Source organism: Nyctereutes procyonoides, unplaced genomic scaffold (assembly GCF_905146905.1).
Source record: "Nyctereutes procyonoides isolate TBG_1078 unplaced genomic scaffold, NYPRO_anot_genome, whole genome shotgun sequence".
NCBI lineage: Eukaryota > Metazoa > Chordata > Mammalia > Carnivora > Canidae > Nyctereutes > Nyctereutes procyonoides.
The window spans coordinates 31765065-31784185 of record NW_026575159.1 but is presented as its reverse complement, the minus strand read 5'-3'; the positions used below and the strand labels follow the sequence as shown (position 1 = coordinate 31784185).

Genomic DNA, 19121 nt, shown 5'->3' with positions numbered 1-19121 from the left:
TCATCTCTGCAACCCCACTCTGCCTCGCCCCTATAGGCCTCACCTTGCCTCACCCACAACCACTTACTTAATCCTGGTTGAGCCTGGCTCTTCCTGTCTGGGGGTAGGGCAGCACCTCGCCTCCCAGGGGCCGGGGAGGTCGAATGAGACGGGCAGGCGCCCCTAGGCATTGCCAGCAGGTAGCAGGCTGGCCAGGCCCCCGTCTGGCCGACCAAGCTGGAGCCCAGGTCATGTACCCACTCCCAGCCTGGGTCTGCACTGGGCTCCCCTGCCCGGCCCCCCTCACCCGATCTCACCTCGAAGGCTGGGTGCCCTGCTCCCCTCCCTGGTGGAGTGCTGTATCACCTGACCCAGCACATTAGCTGCTCTGTTGCCATGGCGGCCTGGCAGGCCCAGGAGGGGCGAGGCTGGGGCTGGGTGGGGGGACAAGGGAGCCTCCCGGCTGGCGGACCTCAAGGCCCAGCTACCCTCCCTGAGGTTGGCCCTGCGCAGCCAGACCTGGGGCGCGGGGCATTGACGTAGCAGATGACTAAAATATGTGACTAGATCAGTGAAATTTGGCATTCCGTTAATTGGAACAGTCGTGTTTATAGGTGGATGATTGCCAAGATCCTAATTATAAGAAGAGATTGTGTAATAGAAAAAGTGTGGCGGTGTTTTATTTCTTTCTGTTCCTAGGAGTGAGGGGGGCACACAGGTGCACGCAAGTGCACACGCATACCCATCGCGGTTTTACCGTGTCCCGTGCAGGGCTGTTAGTCTGCGGTGCCAGTAGAAGGAGAGAAAGAAGATTCCGTGAGAGCTTTTAATGAGCTCTAGTTTTAGAAGCAATCAGGAAAATAATTGCATGATTTAAACATTTACTAAGTTGAGGTGTTTTGAGTTTCTCTCTGTCGCCCACTCTCCCGCTTTCTGGGGCCCACGCCTGGCGCGAGGCTCCCAGCGCCTGCCGCCCTCACGCGCCGCAGCTGGTGCCGCTGCCCTCCCTCCCTGGGGGTGCCGTCCTGGGGTGGCTGCGGGGGCTTCTGGGCGGGCCTGCCCTCCCTCAGGCCTGTGACCAGCCTGGCTCCGAGCCCCCCGCTCTGGTGAGGACCAGGCTTCTGGCTGAACGGGGCTTGCACCCAGGCTCCTGGGGGGACCCGCATCTCCAGCGTACCCCCCAGGCGTGCCCGGGAGCTGGGCCTCGTGTGCCCTTGGTGTCCTCCAAGGGCCGAGGCCCGGGTGCCCAGGTGCCCAGCACAGTGACTGGAGGGCCATTGCCCACACCAGTGGTTCCCGTTTGCGTGAAGGAGGCTGCCCGCCCACGCCTCTCTGCGCTGGGGCCCTGTCTGGGCAGATGGGCAGCTCCGTCCCCAGAGCCTGCCTACTGTAGCTGCCCCACCCATTCTGCAGACGGCCTGGATGCCAGGATGAGATAGATGCAAACCCATCGCCCCAGGAAGTCCCGGCACCTGGGAGCCGTCATGCAGGAGGCGCAAACCCCAGGCACAGCTGGGTGAAGAAGACCGTCCCAGGGACCTCCCAGCTCGTCCGTGGACTTCCAGGACGCTGCTGCTTGGGGTCTGGAAGGGCTCAGCAGCCCCTCCCCGTAGTCCTCCGTCCTGCTTCCCTCCTGAGGGGGGCCCCACGTGTGTCCCCCTGAGGCATCCCTGTCCTCGCAGCCCTCCCCCGGAGGGGCCGACTGAAGCACACGGGGACCCTGGGACCACCTTCATTCCTCCCCAGCATGGCTCAGTTATGTTTTTTGAGCAAGGAGAGCCTTTATCCATAAGGATTGTCACAATAGAGGATGCCTTGCCAAGAGGAGAATGCTGGGACTGTGGGACGTGCGGGAGCTGGGGAAGCAGGGGTCCGTCCCTGTGTATAGGGCAGAGGGGTGGGTGAGGGCTCTCTGGGTCAGGGGGTGTCCAGGCCTGGGGAGGGAGAAGCTGAGCCCAACGTTGGTTACCAGGCCCAACATCAGCTCGCCTCGTTCGAGGCACAGAGTGCAGTGTGGGGCTGTGGCCTTGTCCTGGATGAACAGCGGGGTGTCCTCGAGTCCGTCCCAGCTGGGGAGAGGGTCTCAGTCACATGGAGGAGGGGTTCTCTGCAGAAAGCACTTTCCAGAACACCAGAGGGGGGCCAGGTTGTTTGTGTCCCTGTGTCCAGGAGCCCTGCCCGAGCTTCTGTTCAAGACGAATGATGTTTATGGGTCGCTGAGCGAGAGGGTTGTGGGTCTAGGGATGAAGCAGGGGCTCAGGACCGTCTGCTGGGGACGATGGCCGGCCTTGCTCCTGCGGCGTCAGCCAGAGTCCCTGCTCGGAGGCAGGGTCCGAGTGTCGGGCGTTGTGAGAAGAGGGAGGCCTGGTGTAAAGAAGTGTATCTGTGCCAGGAGACTGGACGGCCAAGAGGCCGGGAGGGGGAAGCCCCCAGGTGTGCAGCCCTGCAGTGCAGGGCCCCGGGGGCTCGGCCCAGAGTGGGTCACCCGCGTCAGCTCCCCGTCCTCTGCGCACCAGGGCTCCGGAGTTGGAGCACAGGTGCCCGGCTGTGCGTGTCCGCGCCTGCCAGCGGGCCAGGCTGTCCCTGCTCCAGGTTGCCTGTCTGCTGGGCCAGCCGGGGTGGACAGGAAGCCTTCCGCCCCTCCTCCGCCCCGGGCAGAGCCCCAGGTGGGGGCCTGGCAGGTGTCACAGTGTGTGGGCGATGGCAGAGACCTGGCTGAGCCAGGGACGGCTCCTGGCAGTGTCCTAGGGACAGCTCGCCACAGAAACCCTGTGGCAGAGACTTTGTGAAGCCGGCTGGCAGCGACGGCTCATATGTTTGCAGCGAGTTGGAAAACTGCCTTGACCGCAGCAGCATCTCTCAGGAGGCCTCCCCCGAAGTCCGGAATGTGAGCCGGCCTGGGGACACCGTGTTCTGTCCTGGCAGTTCCAGGTTATGGGGGTCAGTGCCTTGGCAGACGGGGAAGAGCCAGCACAGCCATGGTGCGTACGGTGGGTGCCTCCACCCCGGCAGGCAGCTGGAGGTACTGGGACCCCTGCTCAGCAGCGCCTCTCCCTGCCCTGTCCTTCGCTGAGGCTGTGTCCCTGTGGGCAGCACCACGCCAGCCGGGCCCCTGCTGCCCCTGCCTGAGGGAAGAGATCCAGCGCTCGCCGCTGAACCGCACCCATGCAGGCAGCTGGGCCACGAGGCATCCCTGTGTGTTGACCAGGTATCGTGACTACCAGGGGTGCCCCGCTGCCAGGGATGACCCACAGCGGTGGGGCCTGGTGGGGCAGTGACCTGGATTAGGCCAGCCCCAACTCAGGTGCAGTTACTGGCTCCAGGATTTATCAGGCACCTGCTCTTGGGAGAGTCTTACTCTCTTGGTGACTCGGTTTCCCTGTCTGCCCTGTCTGTAAAGTGGGGGTACCAGCGGGTGTGCTCACACACAATATGGGGAGACCGAGTTACCTTAGAAAGGCTCCTAAGAGTCCCTGAGTCCAAGGGCACCAGGCCAGGGGCGGGGCCCCCAAACCCACCTCATGTGAGAGAGGCCTGGGTGACTGAGGTCGGGGTTGGGTGTGGCTGGCCTGTGCCCGGCCGCTGCCAAGGTCGGGGTGGAGCCTGGAAATCTGGGCAGCGAGGCGGTCTGACCCAGGCCCTGCTGAGCCTGCAGCCTTTACTGTGTGACCTTGATGTCTCGACTTTAGGCGGGAGCCTAGGCCTGGCCTCCCCGGCCGGTGGCTTCACTCCGGGAGGGTTGTGGTGACAAGGATTCCAGAAATGGGCCCAGGCCCTGGGCCACCCCGCACCCACCCCTGGGCTGCAGTCCTCCAGGGCCGAGACCCACGGGCTCCGTGCTGGCCGCCACCTGCCCAGCCACGGGCCCTGTTTGTGCAGAGTGGCCGTCTGCCCTGCGCCGCGGTTAAGGCCGTAATTGAATTGCAATTGATAGAACACGTAGGTTTAAGATCATGCTAATTGCTTCATTTCCCAGAACACTCCTAAAAAGAAAATGAATTTCCCTGTAATACTGTGCAGTGAGGGAAATGACCCTTGTGGAAATCGGTCCAGGTTCCAGAACGAGCTGCAGAGCGGGTGGGCCGGGGCGGGGTTCATACTCCCTGCCTCCCCCACCCCTCGCACTGGCCCGAAGGAAGCTTCCCTGACTCGGGCTCAACCCTGGCCGTGTGCCAGGCTCCCAGGGGAAGCTTTGGTTTTGCTCACGTGATGGGTGAGGAAATCTGGCCCGAGGTGAACGGTCTTGTCCAGGGTCACCTGGCTGGCCAGCAGAGGAGCTGTCCCTCGCAGGGTGGCATTTGGGGAAGGGGTGGCCTTAAAGGCGGCGGACACAGGTGCCAGTCCCAGCCCTCCTTCTGCCAGAGGCCCTGGAGCTCACGGACGCCCTGGAGTGTCCACAGCCTTTCCTGTAGATGGGTGTCGTGACCTAGACTCGGATGCTGACAAGCATGATGGCCATGTGTGGCATGCAGCATCGCCCCAGGTGTGTGGCCTGTGAATGTTGTGGCCGCGTCCCTCACGAGCATCACTGCTACTTTGCTGGCAAATGGAGTTAAGAAAGTTGGACAGCATGGAGGATGCAAGACTTGCTTAAGTGGGCACCCTAGATCCCCTTGGCCCAAATCTCTACTCCTTACCCTGTTCACTAGCTTCATGAAGCCGCTCAGTCTTTCCACGGCAATGGGACTACTCTCCACGCACCATCCATCCATCCACAGTCTGTCCCTCCACCTACCCATCCATTCTTTCCTTATCCATCTGTTCACCATCTATCCACTCATCCATCAGTTCACTCCTTCACTCTCCATCCATCCACCCATCTATCCACTTGCCCATCCATCCATCCACCATCCATTAATCTAGTATCCATCCACCCATCTCTTCATCCACCTGTCCATCCATCCATCCACCATCCGTCTGTCCATGCACCTACCCATCCATCCATCAATCCATCCACCCATCTACTATCTATCTATTCATCCATCTACCCATCCACTATCCATCGATCCATCATCCATTAATCTAGTATCCACCTATTTATCTATCCACGCACCATCCATCTATCCATGCATTTACCCATCTATCCATCCATTCACCATTCATCTTTTCATCCATCCATTATCCACCATCCATCCGTCCATCTGTCCACCCACTCATCCATCCCGCTCCTTCAGGATTTATTGAGCAGCACCTGCATGCTGGCTGGTGCCAAGTGCTGGGTGTAGAGAGAGAGAAAGGTACCATCCTTCAGTCAAGGGCGACAAAGCAAGGATGGGAAACAAGGTGTCTGTAGGACTGACGGGCGCAGACACTGTTGGCAGCATTGCCTGCAGCCCTCCAGGGCCCGACCCTGGGTCCTCTGTATCCAGTGAGGGATCTTCCAACCCAGAGAGCTTGTGGTTTGGCCTCAGGGTCAGGAAAGAGTATTCAGATCCAGCCGTGTCTCTGACTTGGGGGGTGACCCAGGGTTGTTGCTGGATCTTGGCTTTCACTTAGCACTCCCTGAGGGCTGTGCCCTTGACCTCTGCACCTAATGGCCATCCTCTTGTTTCCACAGAGTGACTTGTTGGATGTAAACCAGATCATCAAGGACTTGGCCTCCATGGTGTCAGAGCAAGGCGATGCCATCGGTGGGTACCTGTGCTTCCCTCTAAACCACCTGCCCACAGACACTTGCCCTTTCCCCCAGGTGTGGGCAGGGCTGCCTCCCAGGTGAACGGCACCCAGGGGGTTTGAGGTCTGAGCATGTGTTATCCTCCCTCCTCGTGTCCCCAGGTCTCCTCAGCTCCTCAGGAAGGCTCTGGTTGGGGAGGCTCATGCAGGAGGGTGGCCCGCCCATTCTGCTCATTGAAGAGTATGGGCCTCCATGCTTCCCCCTGGGTCTTCCTCCCACTCAAGGACTCCCCAGGGTGAGGATAGGCTGTCGTGGGTGTGGGGGGGTGTGGGGGTGGTTGAGGCCGGGGGTTGAGCAGATTCCCCAGCAGAGAGTGCTGGACATGTGGAGCCCAAAGCCACCTTGGAGCCGGCCACTTCTCAGGAAACGGGTGTGGTGGGGACAAGGCTGTGCCAGGGGCGGGCCCGTGTCCCCTCCACGCGAGTGTTCCTTCCACATGAGGACCTCAGCCCCGTCCAGCCTGACCTCTCCCTGCGAGGTGGCCATGTGGTTCTCCCTGCTACTGGCCCGAGTACCTGGGAGGCCTGAGCAGGTGGGGTAGGAGCTGCGGCTCTCGGGCCCAGAAGCGTGGGGCTGACTCCTGGCACCCAGAGCCGCTGGCAGCACGGTCAGCTCCCAGCCAGGGTTCTGAGGTCTGTGTGTCCTGCTCCCCACAGGGCAGCCCAGCCGTCCCCCTGGCTGTGCTGCACCCCCAGGAGATGGGGGCCTGGGCAGGAGGGAGCGCTGCCCCCTGCGGCTGCTGTCCAGCAGGCTGACCTATGCTCGTTCCAGAGCCTGGGCTGCGTGCAGGGCTGTGCTCGGCAGCTGCCCCAACAGGCCCTCACGTTGCTCCCCGCAGGCCCCGCCTGGGCTCCACAGCCTCCCACCCCGTACCCCTGTCGTTGGCCTCAGCGTGGCTGCCGCAGCACTCCCACCCCTGGCCGCTGTCTCCGGGTGGGTGTGCGAGTGTTCTGTCCACTGCAGACGTCACCCAGACGGTCACTCCGTCCCAGTGACAGACTGATTGGGGGGGGCTATCTCCAGGGGAGGGGGAGAGGGACAGGCGAGGGCTGACTCGCAGCCGTGGGGTCAGGGCCTGGGGACCCTGGGGCACCAGGAGAGAAGCAGCGGAGACCTCGGGACCCCACCGTGTGCTAACGTGGGTGATCCTGCTGTGACAGATGAGGGTCGGGGGCCCGTGCGCCCCTCTGCAGGGACAGCGGAGGCCACAAGCCTGGCGGTGCTCTGCTCCCCGGCCCGTCGGCTGGCCTCTGCTTGCTCCCTCAGCCTCTGGTGCCTTTCCAGGGTCCAGCAGCAGCAAGGCCCCGTGCCGGCCAAGCTCCAGCCCAGAGCCAGCCGTGGCGGCCCTGCTGCCCGGGCTGGGCTGTGCGCCCCCGCGGCCGGGCCCCCACTGTCGCACCAAGACGCGCAAGCCCAACTTCAGCCCCCAGGAGACGGAGGTGCTGGTGCAGAGGGTGACACGCCACTACCCACTGCTGTTCGGGGCGCTGCGGGGCACGCCCTCCCGGAAGCACCGCGTGTGGAACAAGATCCTGCAGGCGGTGAACGCGCTGGGCTACTGCCGGAGGGACCTGGGCGACCTCAAGCACAAGTGGCGGGACCTTCGTGGGGCTGTGCGCAAGAAACTGGCGGAGCGCCCGCGGGCCCCCGGCCTCATCCTTACCCCTGTGGAGCGCATGGTGGCCGAGACCTTCTCAGCCCCAGCCCCCCTAGGTGAGGGCCGGGCCACCGAGCCCCTGCCAAGTAAGTGGGCCCCCCAGGCCTGCCCCGTGCCGGGGTTCAGGGAACGGCCCCAGGGAGCAGGACCTTCGGGGAGGGCAGGGGGCCGGTGGGGATGACTGCCACCACGTGGTGCCTCTCTGCTTCTAGATGGGGAAGGAGCCGGGGGTCGGAGGGGCCTGCCTGTCCCGGGGAGCAGGGGAGCGGGGGCTCAGGCTCAGCCTCGTCCTGACCCCAAGCTTGGAGCCCTTCTGGGTGTGCCCTCACCCTGACACAGCACGGCCAAGGGCCTCCAGAGGCTCGGGGAGCAGAAGATGAGGGGCCGGCTCCCCTCCCTGTCCCCAACCCCGTGTGGGGGAGGGGACCACCCTGACCCCTTCCTGTGCTCTCGTCATCGTGGGGGCTCTTTTCCCCCAGACCAGGCGGCCTCCAGTGGCTCTCAGCTTCCCAGGGCACGCTGACCCCCCCCTCTGAGCCCATGCGCCCGCCGACAGGGTCCTCTTTTGCTGGAAGTTTCTGTGCTTGGTAAGGAAGGCTTAGGGTGCTTGGTGGGGTCTCCCTGCCGCACGCAGCCACCTCCGGCCTCAGGGTGGTGCCGGCTTGGACTCCTGGTGCCACCTCCCTCCGTGCCTCCTCCTGCCGCCCCTCCTCCTCAAGATGCCTCTGAACATCCTGGTTAGTCTGCACGAAGTGGCTGCACCCCCTCGACTCCGCCAAGATGGACTCTCTGCTTCCCGGGGAGCTGCTGGAAACACTGTGGGGACGAAGCCCGGAGCAGGACCAGCCCCCTCCTGAAGGCTGCAGAGTGGACAACAGGACTCAGCCCTGAGGGCCAGTCAGGGACCTCAGATGCCCCCGCAGATGGCTACGGTGGAGCTTCTAGTGCGCCGGGTGGGAGATGCACACAGGCGCTGCCCTTCCCTGGGGGCTGGCCTGGGTCATGGCCTGGGAGATGCCTGGGGCGGGGCCGGCCTGCCAGCCCAGGGGAGGCCACACTGTCCTGCAGGCAGAGCAAGGTCTGGTTTTGGGGTGCTGCAGGGTAGGGTGTGCACACTGCGGGGGCTGGCAGTGGGTGGCGCTGTGTGCCTAGGCCCACCCCACGAGTCCCCAGCCCTGGAGCAGGGCAGGAACCCGCTTACGCCCTGCTGGGCCGGGCGCCCCCTTCCCTAGACCCTGCAGTGCCCCCGGGCTCTCCTCTATCAGGGCAGCCAACTGCCTGGTCCCTTTGTGCCCTGGGCTCCTCCTGAGGGCGTCCCTCCTGGGCCAGTGGATTGTCACCCAGTGACGCAGTGAGAGGGAGTGGCCTGGGGCCACACCTCCGTGGCAGGGCTGAGACACAGGGCGGGGGGGCTGAGACTTCCTGCGGGACCCACCGTTTCCCCGGTCTGGGCATGCTGGCCAGGGGCTTGGCCAGGGTCACGGCTGCAGGGGTGAGGCTAGCCAGAGTCGTGGGGGCCTCCATGGGGGCTGTGCCTTGGGGTGCATCCTCCCTGCCCCGCTTTCTGAACGCTTGGGGCGGGTGCTGAAGGTGGTTCTGTGCGGCCGCCAGAGGCCTGGCCTGGAGTCTCCCAGCCGAAGTCCTGCAGGGCAGCTCCCGCTGAGCAGCCCCCACGTGGGGACCGGGGGTGAGCCGAGGGCGCCCAAGATCTGCCCCCGACTAACCTGGCGTCTTAAAGTTGAAGCACCGGGGGTTGCCGCGTGCCCACCTGGCAGCCCTGGGGGCTCAGGAGGAGGGAGCTGGCTGGGGGGGGGAACCCTCCCTGCACTGTGGCCCCAGGGTGGAACCGCGTCTGAGGGGGGCTTTGGCTGTGGTGTCACGTGCGGCTCCGGGCCGTGCATGTGGGTGAGCAATGCCTTGGAGCTGGGCTCACGGCGACCCCAGGGCCTGTGGTCGGCGCTTTGAGGAGCTGAGAGCAGCCCAGGCTCTGGCTGGTTGCCGGGCGGAGGAAGGCCCGGCCAGGAGCGTGGCCCCCAGCCCTGCGCCCGGGCCCCGCCGTCTCCCCGTGTGTGGGGGCAGCTGCTTTGTCCTGTGTGCCCGTCTTTCCTCGACGGGGGCAGAACAGGGGTGCTGCTGCCCACGGCCCGGGGCTGCACGGTGGCTCTGGCGCCTGAGCAGGGGCCCGGGAGGCCGCTGGGGGGCCAGCCCTGCATCTCTCCTTCCAGCCGGGCCGCTCGGGGCCACTCTGGGAGGGGCTGGGCTCCAGTGTGGAGAGAGAACCACGGTGAAGACAACCCCCGGGGCCACCCACTGGGCGGCGGTGCCTGCTTCCTCCAGACCTTCTCGGCCTGGCCTCGGGCCGCCGGCTCACCAGGGGTGCCTGGGTTGTGGTGCTCCAGGGGGGATGCAGGATGTGAATCCAACTGCTTCTGCCTCTGGAGTCCTAACCAGAATTTGTGAGTCTGGAGTCTGGTCCCCTTTTCCTTGAAGGAGGGGCTCTGCGTTTGCAGCAGCCGCAGTGAGAGCAGCTGGTCTGCGGACAGAGCACCTCTCCCTGGGGTCACATGCCTCCCTCTGTCGCTACCAGGATCCCTGGTGATAGAAGAGAAAACCGTGTAGACACGTCCTTCATCTGGGTTCAAACCGAGGTCCCTCTGTGTGCGAATGTCACAGTCCTAAACGATCGCTCTGGGTGTCCCTGCAGCCTGGCCTTGTGTTCCCAGGAGGTCTGGTTGTGAATTTGGTGCGTGTTTTCATGATGCTGCCTTTTTACTGCCGGCGTTGCTGAGTGGAATTCTCTGGTCTCCTGGGGCTGCTCTGGGCCCCGTGAGGGCAGCTCAGGTGTGCCGCTGGTGTGACTTGCCAGGGCCTCATTGACACCCCACGAGCCCCTGCCCAAAGCCCCACATTGAAGTCGGAACTGGTCAGTCGCTGTCCAGAGGCCTCGGGCCAGCGCGTGCCCCCCAACCCCCTGCACCTTTGTTCACTGACCCAGGGAGGGCAGGCCTCTGTCCAGACTGACTTCTGCCTTCTCCTGACTGGGTTGCCCCTGCCGCCTGGGGCACCTCCTGATGGCTCTGGTGGCCGGTGCCCACAGCAGCCCGGTGGCCCAGTGCCCGAGCCCTGCAGCTTCTGCCTCTTGGGAGGCTGGATTCCTCACCTGGCCTCCAGTGAAGCCAGTGTGGGACCTATGACCACCAAGGGGGCAGCGGCCATTCAACCCCTCAAGCCTCTGCGCCTGGGCTCCCTGGGGCTTGTCCTTGGGGTGTCCTCAGGGTCTCCACTCTGTAATTCCTTCTATTGTCTTGATTTGCAGAGAGTATTGAAGCCAGCCTTGAGGCTGCGTCCTCGCACACAGAGGCGGCCAGCGAGCTCCTGGCTGGAGCCAGCCGGCACCAAGTAAGTCAGTAAGAGGGGACAGCCCGGCTGGCCCGCGGCCCCCTCGGTCCCGTCTCCCTGGGAGCCCAGGCCCTGCCCTATACTTGGGAGGGGCATCCCCACAGGACCTTCTCTGAGCCCAGGTGGACTGGTGTGGGGGAGGGGAGAGGTAGGACGGTGGGCTCTGCACCCAGGATGCTGTGCACCGCTGCCAGTTGTCTAATTCTGATTATTGGCTTCCTTACTCAGTTCCCAGCAAATATACCTTCTCCCAGCCCACCCCTGATACACATATGCCTGAGTGTCCATTCTCATTGCATCAGTATTACCTAAACTCCCATGCTCAGGTCAGATTCTAGCAAAGAAGGGCAAGGAAGCCCAACATTTGGGCCTTTGTCCAGCTGGCCTCATGGAAGCTGGAGGGCAGGCAATTGGTCCAGAGCATGAGCAGGACCCACTTGGGGAATCTTCCTGCTATGGGCGCTGGGCACAGCCATAGTTACTCAAAAGCTCACTTGCCAAGCTGCCCGTCTGGAAGGCTCTGTGGCCTCTCCCTTCTTCCCAGAAGGGCAGCTGGGTCTGGCAGTGTCTGTCACCTTCCTCTGACCCTCCTCTTGACCATCCTGCACCTGCACCAGCTGCCTAGGTCCCTGTGTGGCTCAGGTCTGCCTCTGGCCTGGCCCTGGGCTGGAGGCTGGGATGGGCCCTTTCTACCTGGAGCCATCAGAACTTGGCTTGGGACAGTTGGCTGGCTCAGAGGGAGAGCAAATATCAGGCCTTTATTTGCTTGCGGATGCATCCTAGAGTGGCCTGGGGTCTGATGGCTGGGCCTCCAGGCTGCCATGCTGCCACTGTGTGAGCATCCCATCAGGCCAGGCAGGCTTAGGTCTTGGTCCGGCTGGGTGGGGGGCTGGGCAGCCATCCACTCACTCCTCACTCACTCACTGGCCCTCTGCTCCATGCTGGGCTCTGATGTTCAGAGACGGACACTGTGGAGCTCATCACCCCACGAGTGGGCATCTCAGGGGTACGGTGGGATGGACGGTCCATTCCAGTGAGCAGAGGGCCCTGGCCAGTGGGGCAGGAAGATTTCCTGGGAGAGCGCATGCTCCATCCTGGAGGCCAGGTAGTCATCCTGGAGGAAAGGACAGCGTGTGCAGAGGCCAAAGGTGGAGCCACACAGGCGAGCTCATAGGCTGCAGTGTGACCACTGTGTGGGTGCCGTGGGGGGCCGCAGGGCAGAGGGCTCCAGGAGAAGGTGGGTAGACGATGTCCTCATTCCCTGGGGTCTCTGGGAAGTCAGAGCTCTGTTGGCTTCCCCTCTTCTCCATCCACGGCCACCAGAGTGAGAAGGCGGGATGACTGAGGGTCGGCTGCACACGAGACCTGGTAAATGCTGCACCAGGAGAAGCAGACTGTGCCAAGGTCTCAATGGCCAGATGGGACCAGAGGCAGATTGATGCCAACTTGGTGCTCACTGCTGGGCTCACAGCCCCGCCACCTTGCGGCACGCCAAGGGCAGCCAGGCCCTCCACCTGGGACCTCTCCACCAGGCTCGGTCCTTCTGAGGCCTCCCGGAGTGGAAGCTACAGGTTGCAAATGACAAGCCAGCATACATGCACGAAGCTCAGGGCCGGCCTCTCTCTGATGGGAACTCTTCCAAGTGGCGGAGCCTATCAGGCGCCCTCGACAGCTGCATCGTGAGAGGGAAGCAACAAGCCAGCAGGATGGCTTCCTCCATGAATACCTGGGGCCACCGGGGCAGAAAGATCAGCAGACGCCAGGACCACAGGAGGAAGATGTGACAGTGAGGAGGAGGAGCAACAGAAGGAGGTGGAGGCGGCATGGATGGCCACCTGTGTCTATGGACACCTCATCAGGCTCAGACCCCCATCCTTGTCCTATTCCCAGGGAGCTCATTGGACCCTGCCATCTGGGGTGATTCTGTCACTACCCCATTTCCATTGCAAAGCAGTAACCTCTGTGCCATAGGTGAGGTGAGTGAGGCTCAGACCCAGGAGGCACAGCCCATGGTTGCTGCCACATAGGAATGTTGTCCCACTCACCTCCACTGGCATGTTGAGAAGTGTCCAGAAAGACAGGACATGGCACAGCCCCACATTTCAGGTCCAGGTTTTCCCTGGGAAGGTCGCTGCACACTGACAAGAGGAGGGTTAGACATCCCTATGGCCTGAATTGGGGATTGGAGGTCCAGAGAAGAGAAGGGTTTCCCAAAGCTGCACAGCTCTCAGGAAGCAGAGCTGGCTTTGGAGCCTAAACTCTAGGATTTCGTGTCCAGGGCTTTTTCTGGGGAAGCTCTGCTTCATGTATATTCTCTCATTCTTCAAACACCTACTTGCTGGGTAAGTGGACCCAGAGATCAGTGGATGGGTGCCTAGATGGAGATGCATGAATAAATAGATGGGTGGATGGATGGATGGATGGATGGATGGATGGATGGATGGATGGTTAGGTGGGTGGACAGAAGTATGGACGGTAGACAGAGGTGTAGGTAAATGGCTGGGTGGATGGAGGATGATGGATGGATGGATGGATGGATGGATGGATGGATGGATAGATGGATGGAGGATGGTGGATGGAGGATGGTGGATGGATGGATAGATGGACAGAGGTGTGGATAAATGGATGGGTGGGTGGGTGGATGGATGAGTGGACAGATATGTAGTTAAATAGATGGGTGGCTGGAGATGGGAGGGATGGTGGATGGGTGGGTGGAAGAAGCTATGGGTAGATGGATGGGTGGGTGAGGATGAATGATAGACATATGGAGAGATGGGCAGAGGCATGAGTAAATGGGTGGGCAGATGGATGACAGATTGATGAACAGAGGCATGAGTAAATGGATGGATAGTTGGATGGAGAATGGGTGGACAGAGCCGTGGGTAAATGGGTGGGTCATTGGAGGATCAATGATGGATGGGTGGATGAATCGATGGTAGACAGATGGGTGGACAGAGGTGTGGGTAAATGGGTGGGTGGGTGGAGGATGGATGATGGATGGATGGGTGGATAGAGGTATGAGTAAATGGGTGGGTGGATGGAGGAAGGATGGACAGAGGCATGGTAAATGGGTAGGTAGATGAAGGATGGATGATGGAGGGATGGATGGACAGAGGTGTGGGTAAATGGATGGGTGGATGGAGGATAGATGATGGATGGGAGGATGGATGGGTGGGTGGATGGATGGTGGATGGGTGGACAGAGGCATGAGTAGATGGATGGGTGGATGGATGGATAGATGGATGATGGATGGGTGGATGGAAGCATGGGTAGATGGATGGTGGATGGGTGGATGGACAGATGAATATAAGGAAAGAATGAAAGGAAGGAAGAAGATGGATGATGGATGAAGAAACTGAAGGGCGGGTAGGTGAGTGGGTGGTATGTGTAGGTGAACAGATGGGCAGACGGGATGGTGGATAGGCAACAGCCAGCTAGGTGGATGTGTATAGACAAATGGCAGCGTGGGGGCTGGGCACTGAGGCTTTGCAGTTGCCGGGCTGAGGTTTGGACCTCAGTGTTACTGGAGGAAGATTCCCCCTGCGAGTCCTACTAGCTCCCTCGAGTGGGTGCTGCTGCCCACCTCAGAAGGGACCGGGAGGCCTAAGTGCTCCATGTGCAGAGGGCCCCCCTCCGTCACCTCTCCCTCCCTCTGACGTATTGCCCCGGTCATGGCTGCTGGAGGCTGACGTTTCCTGTCTCCCTCCACTAGCGGACGAGGAGGATGAGGCCCCCAGCTGCCTGTGGCTACCCCTGCGGACCCTGGATGGGCCGAGCCTGCCTGAACCCGACCCCCTGGACCTCCGAGGAACTATCGCTGTGCCTACCTCCTCGCCCTTCCCACCGGCCTCCCCAGCCTCCCCAGCCTCGGTGCCACCTGCTGCTGCGTTCCCGGGGGCCCTTGGGCCCTCCCCGCCCTCTGCTGCGCCAGCCCCGCCCCCTGGGAGGCCCGCGGGGGAGGCCACCGAGTTTGAACAGCGGCTGCTGGACTCCCATCGGCGACAGGGTGCCCTGCTCTCCCACTGGTCCCAGCAGCAGAGCGCACTGATGGCTCAGCAGAACCTGCTGCTGCAGAGGCTGGCAGAGCAGAGCCAGCGGCTGGCTGACGGTGTGGAGGCCCTCAACCAGACCCTCGAGAAGCTGGTGGGGGCCTGCCCGGCATGGGGAGCCTCACCCACGGCCCCGGAGGGCACCCTGCCTGGCGGAGTGGCCCGTGGGTCCACCAGAGGCTCCCAGGGCAGCCCCCAGGGCTCCCACCCAGGCCTGGAGGTCTTCTCAGGGATGATCCTCAAGGTGGAAGATGAGGTCTAGGGTCTGGCCCCCAGAAGGCCGCACACAGTGGGGACTCCAGCCCTTCTGAGAACTGGGCCCAGGGACAGCCAGGCAGGGCTGGAGCCTCGACAGAGCCGGTGAGGACAAAGGACACTCATGACGTTGTCCCTGGGGCTCAACGATGTGCCAGGAAAGGCCTCGGAGCCAATCTGCAGGTCCTGGGCAGAGGTCTGCTCAGGGACCTCATGGCTGGAGAGGGCAGAGGGGCACGAGTGCAGCCCCTGCTGCCATCCTGCGTGCTCACCAGCTGCAGTGAACCCCTTGGAGGACAGGGCCGGCACCTCCCTGCAGCCACAGGGCGGCTAGAGCGTCCCCAGACCTGGAAGGGTGGCTCAGCTGGGTGTCACAAAGGCCCCCGGGGACCCGGAGTGCCCACCGGAAGCCTTCTCCTCCTGGATGTGTGGACTCTGCGGGCTGGGTCCTGCACTTTTCTTCATTCTGCCAAGGGAACCACGTCCTGCAGGCCTGGAGTCCTTTCTGCCCAGTTAGAGCTGTGGCTTGATAGACACGCATATGTATATGTGTTACTGGGTACTGTATGGGGTGGGGTGCTGTTTTGTACCTACTGATTTTTCCTGCAGAAAAGTATTTTTCCTATATAAGCATAAAATAATGAAAAAGGCAGTAAAGGTAGTGATGATGCTCACCAACAAATGAGACGGAGCCCAGTCCTGATCTCGGGTGGGCTGCACCCTTGTGCTCAGCCCCGGTGGGGAGCCCAGAGCGCTCCCTGGGTTTCCAGATTGGCCCCATCCGTTACCCACTGTGCCCCTGCTGGGTCCCTCGGGGAGCTGGTGCGCACCCCTGGCCCTCGCACACAGGGAGGCTGTGGGGCCAACAGGAGAGGGCAGGGCTCCCCACACCCCAGGGCCTCGCTGGTCCTGGGCCCCGTGCCCTCTGCCCGCCTCCCCTTTACCTCCTCCTGACCATTGTGGCTAGAAGCCTCCCAGAGTGTGAAGTATTGGTGTGGGCTGGGCGGTGTGCTGGTTCCAGGGCTCCCGCGGAAGCCCCAGCCCTGGGGAGGGCCAGGACTGGTGTTACTGGCACACGGGCAGGACCCTGCTCTGGTTGTCCATTTTCACTGTGGGCCGGCAGCATGCCGGTAACCTCGTCTACGGAAGAAAGCCTGGGCTCTTCAGCCGTCATCCAGCGGCTCCCTGGGACGTGGCCCGGGTGCCCTCCCAGCCTCCTCTCTCTCCCTCTGTGGGTGCAAGTGGTGCCTTTTGCTGTCCCGGCAGCCTCACACAGATGGCCCCGCCCTGGGAAGCCTTCCTGCTACGCGGCAAACCTCGGATCCCTGCATGCCTTCTCTGAGCCTCCCCTAACCTTCGTGCCGCGTGGACGGGACGCACCCTTCTGTCCTCTATGCACACTACAGATTGACATCTACCTCCCTACTTGCAACGGACACTGCTTCCTCCTGTTGCAGGCTGATGCCTTCTCCAGTCTCAGACTGAGCCCTGACCCCGGTCACACCCTGAGCCCTCACCCCAGTCACACCCTGGGCCCTGACCCCGGTCCCTCTCTGAGCCCTGATCCTGGTCACACTCTGGATCCTGACCCTGGTCACTCTCTGAGCCCTGATCCCGGTCACACCCTGAGCCCTGACCCCGGTCCCTCTCTGAGCCCTGATCCTGGTCACACTCTGGATCCTGACCCCGGTCACTCTCTGAGCCCTGATCCCGGTCACACCCTGGGCCCTGACCCCGGTCACACTCTGAGCCCTGGCCGTAGTTATTCCCATAATACCTCTCTGAGACCCCTTTGGGCCTGGCCCCGTACTATGTGTGGAAGGTGCATACATAAGCAAGGCAGACCAGAAGCCTCTCCTCCCGGAGCTCGTGGTCTGCTATAGGAAAGAATGCTAAGCTAGTAAATACTCCCTGGGTAATGGTTTCTGTGTGTAAGTTAACACTAGATTTGGCTGTATTTGACGAAACACCCAGGTGGCACATTTTAGAGAAAACAGGCATTGTGACTTTTACTTGGAAGGTATCTGAGCTTGGTGATCCAGCATAGTGAGGTGGCTCTGCAGTCCCTGTGGACTCACGTGGCTTGCTGGTCCCTACTCCGTCACGGTGCTCACGCGCCAGGATGGCTGCAGGACTCCCACCACGGCACTCACGTTCCAAGTAGCAGGATGAAGAGGAGGGATTAGGAAGGCACGTCCACTCCCTTTGAGGATGCTTCTGCGTGCACCGCATTCCGTTGGCTGGCCTGGGACCCGGCGTTAGGACCCAGTGCCCCCAGAGGCTAGGGAGGCCGTGCTGTGCTGAAGAAGGCGTGTTGGCAGATGTCTGTGAGGCCCGGAGAAGAGGTGGGGGAGGGGCTGGCAGGGAATCCGGGCTGAGGTTGGGGACCGGCAGCCTTCAACCCTGCTGTGGACTCAGGAGTCGGGGCCTGAGAGGTGACGCCTCCAGGTCCGTCTGCCTCCATGGCCCTCGTGCGCCCTTCAGCCTCTGCGGCTGGACCCTGTGCTGCAGACAGGGCCCCGAATGAGTGTGATGGGACAGCAGGTGCCTGCCCGCAGGCCGTGGGCCGGGTGCACGGGGAGGCTGGGCAACGCCTCAGGGAGAATGGAGGCCTCGGCTGGCCTTGAGGGCAGGGGCGCTCCTGCATGGAGGGGCCCTAGTGGTCCTGGGGTGCCCTCCTCACACCTGGGCTGGAAGCTGCTGGTCTTGGGTATGTGCCAGGGTAGCCCGAAGAGCCTCTAGGAGGGTTAGCCAGGAGCCAGCCAGAGCCACAGTGTCCTGGGGAGGAAGGTCTTCGGGAGCGGGCACAGGCAGCGGGAGGACGGTCAGCTCCTCGCCCTGCGATGGGGCTGCAGCTCCCCGGCCGCCAGCCTCAGAGCCCGTCCTGCTCGGACACTGTCCTGGGGCAGTGCAGACTCTGAACGCAAGGGAGCAGGTGGGTGGTGAAGTCAGGGCTGGGGTCTCGTACCAGGTGCCCATGGGCCCAGCGGGGGGGTGCCCTGGAGCACGGGCGTCCCAGTGGAGGGAAGGGGCCAGGACAGGGCTCGGAGGACCCTGCGTGGGAGGTGTAGTCGGGGCGGCGACAGGAAGGAGCTGCCCTGTGGAGGAGGGGAGCCGCGAAGGCTACAGTGACAGATGCCAGCGGAGGCTTCCAGAAGGACCCGAGGGGGCTGAGAGGAAATGGTCCTGATTTGGGGCGTCTAGAAGGTGACAGTTGGCACAAGGGGGATGTTGCTGTGACAGTCTGTGGCTTGACTGCAGGGCCTCGGTGGTATGTTCCAGAGGCCGGAGTGGTGGGGATGGTGTTCACTGGAGCTGCTGCAGCCCTGGTACAGATGGCAAGCCTGAGAGTCTGGGGTGCATCGAGGGGTGACGTCCAGGGCAGGCCCGGAGCCCGGTCTCAGGACTGCAGCTTCATGCCTGGTCCCTGCCTGGCGCTGCCGCACCAGGTGAGCCTCGTGCATCCCCCGGAGGAGCCGCGGGACCGGTGGGCAGTTGGGCAGATCCACCCTGGGAGGGTGGCTTAGACAGTCCCTGCGGCCCTCCTGCTATGTACGGACCAGATTAATGTGGAAACCCACGGTTTAAAATGTTTTGTTGCTTTGCAAAGAAGCCAAGGACCTGGTCTTGTTCCCTCCCCGCCATCACCTCCCCTGCTGCCCTCCTGGAAAGTGCTGGTTTCAGAAGCCAGTTCAGGGCTCATCTGAGATCCCAGAGATGCAAAGGCCCTTTGTGCAGGGAAGGGGCCAGTTGGGCCTTTGGGCTGCCCACTGCACGAGGGGCCCATGTGACCCCACAGTCCAAGACCACTCATATGTGACGGGACCGCAGAGCAGAAAGCCGAGGAAGCAGGAGCAGGTGCAGAGGTAACAACGGAGGCCCTGTTAGTGGGCCCCACTGTGTGCCCAGGTCCACACGCTGTGTCCTCGCCCCCGGGCCCCCAAGGGTGACTGTGCTTGGAGCCGTGTCCTGGCGGAGGTGATTAGGGTAGAGGAGGTCCCCGGGGGCCCTCATCCAGCCAGCCGGTGTCCTCGCAAGGAGGGGAGAGCGGGACGCAGACGCGTACCAGGGGACGACCACGTGAGGACACAGGAGGGGATGCCGTCCA

General features: G+C 62.5%; 1 protein-coding gene across 9 annotated transcripts in view; it reads left to right on the top strand.

Annotated features, from left to right (window-relative positions):
- TSNARE1 (t-SNARE domain containing 1) overlaps positions 1-15659 on the top strand; it is a 104113-nt gene extending 88454 nt beyond the window's left edge. For 7 of the 9 annotated variants that reach the window (XM_055314250.1, XM_055314254.1, XM_055314253.1 and 4 more), the window contains 3 exons: positions 5537-5609; positions 6938-7396; positions 14422-15659. In XM_055314250.1, the coding sequence (XP_055170225.1) occupies positions 5537-5609; positions 6938-7396; positions 14422-15020 (1131 nt within the window). In that variant the 3' untranslated portion in view covers positions 15021-15659. Of the gene's footprint in view, positions 1-5536; positions 5610-6937; positions 7397-10626; positions 10710-14421 lie in introns of all 9 variants that reach the window. The other 2 variants (XM_055314256.1, XM_055314255.1) reach the window with 1 other exon arrangement.
- The last annotated feature ends 3462 nt before the right edge of the window (positions 15660-19121 follow it).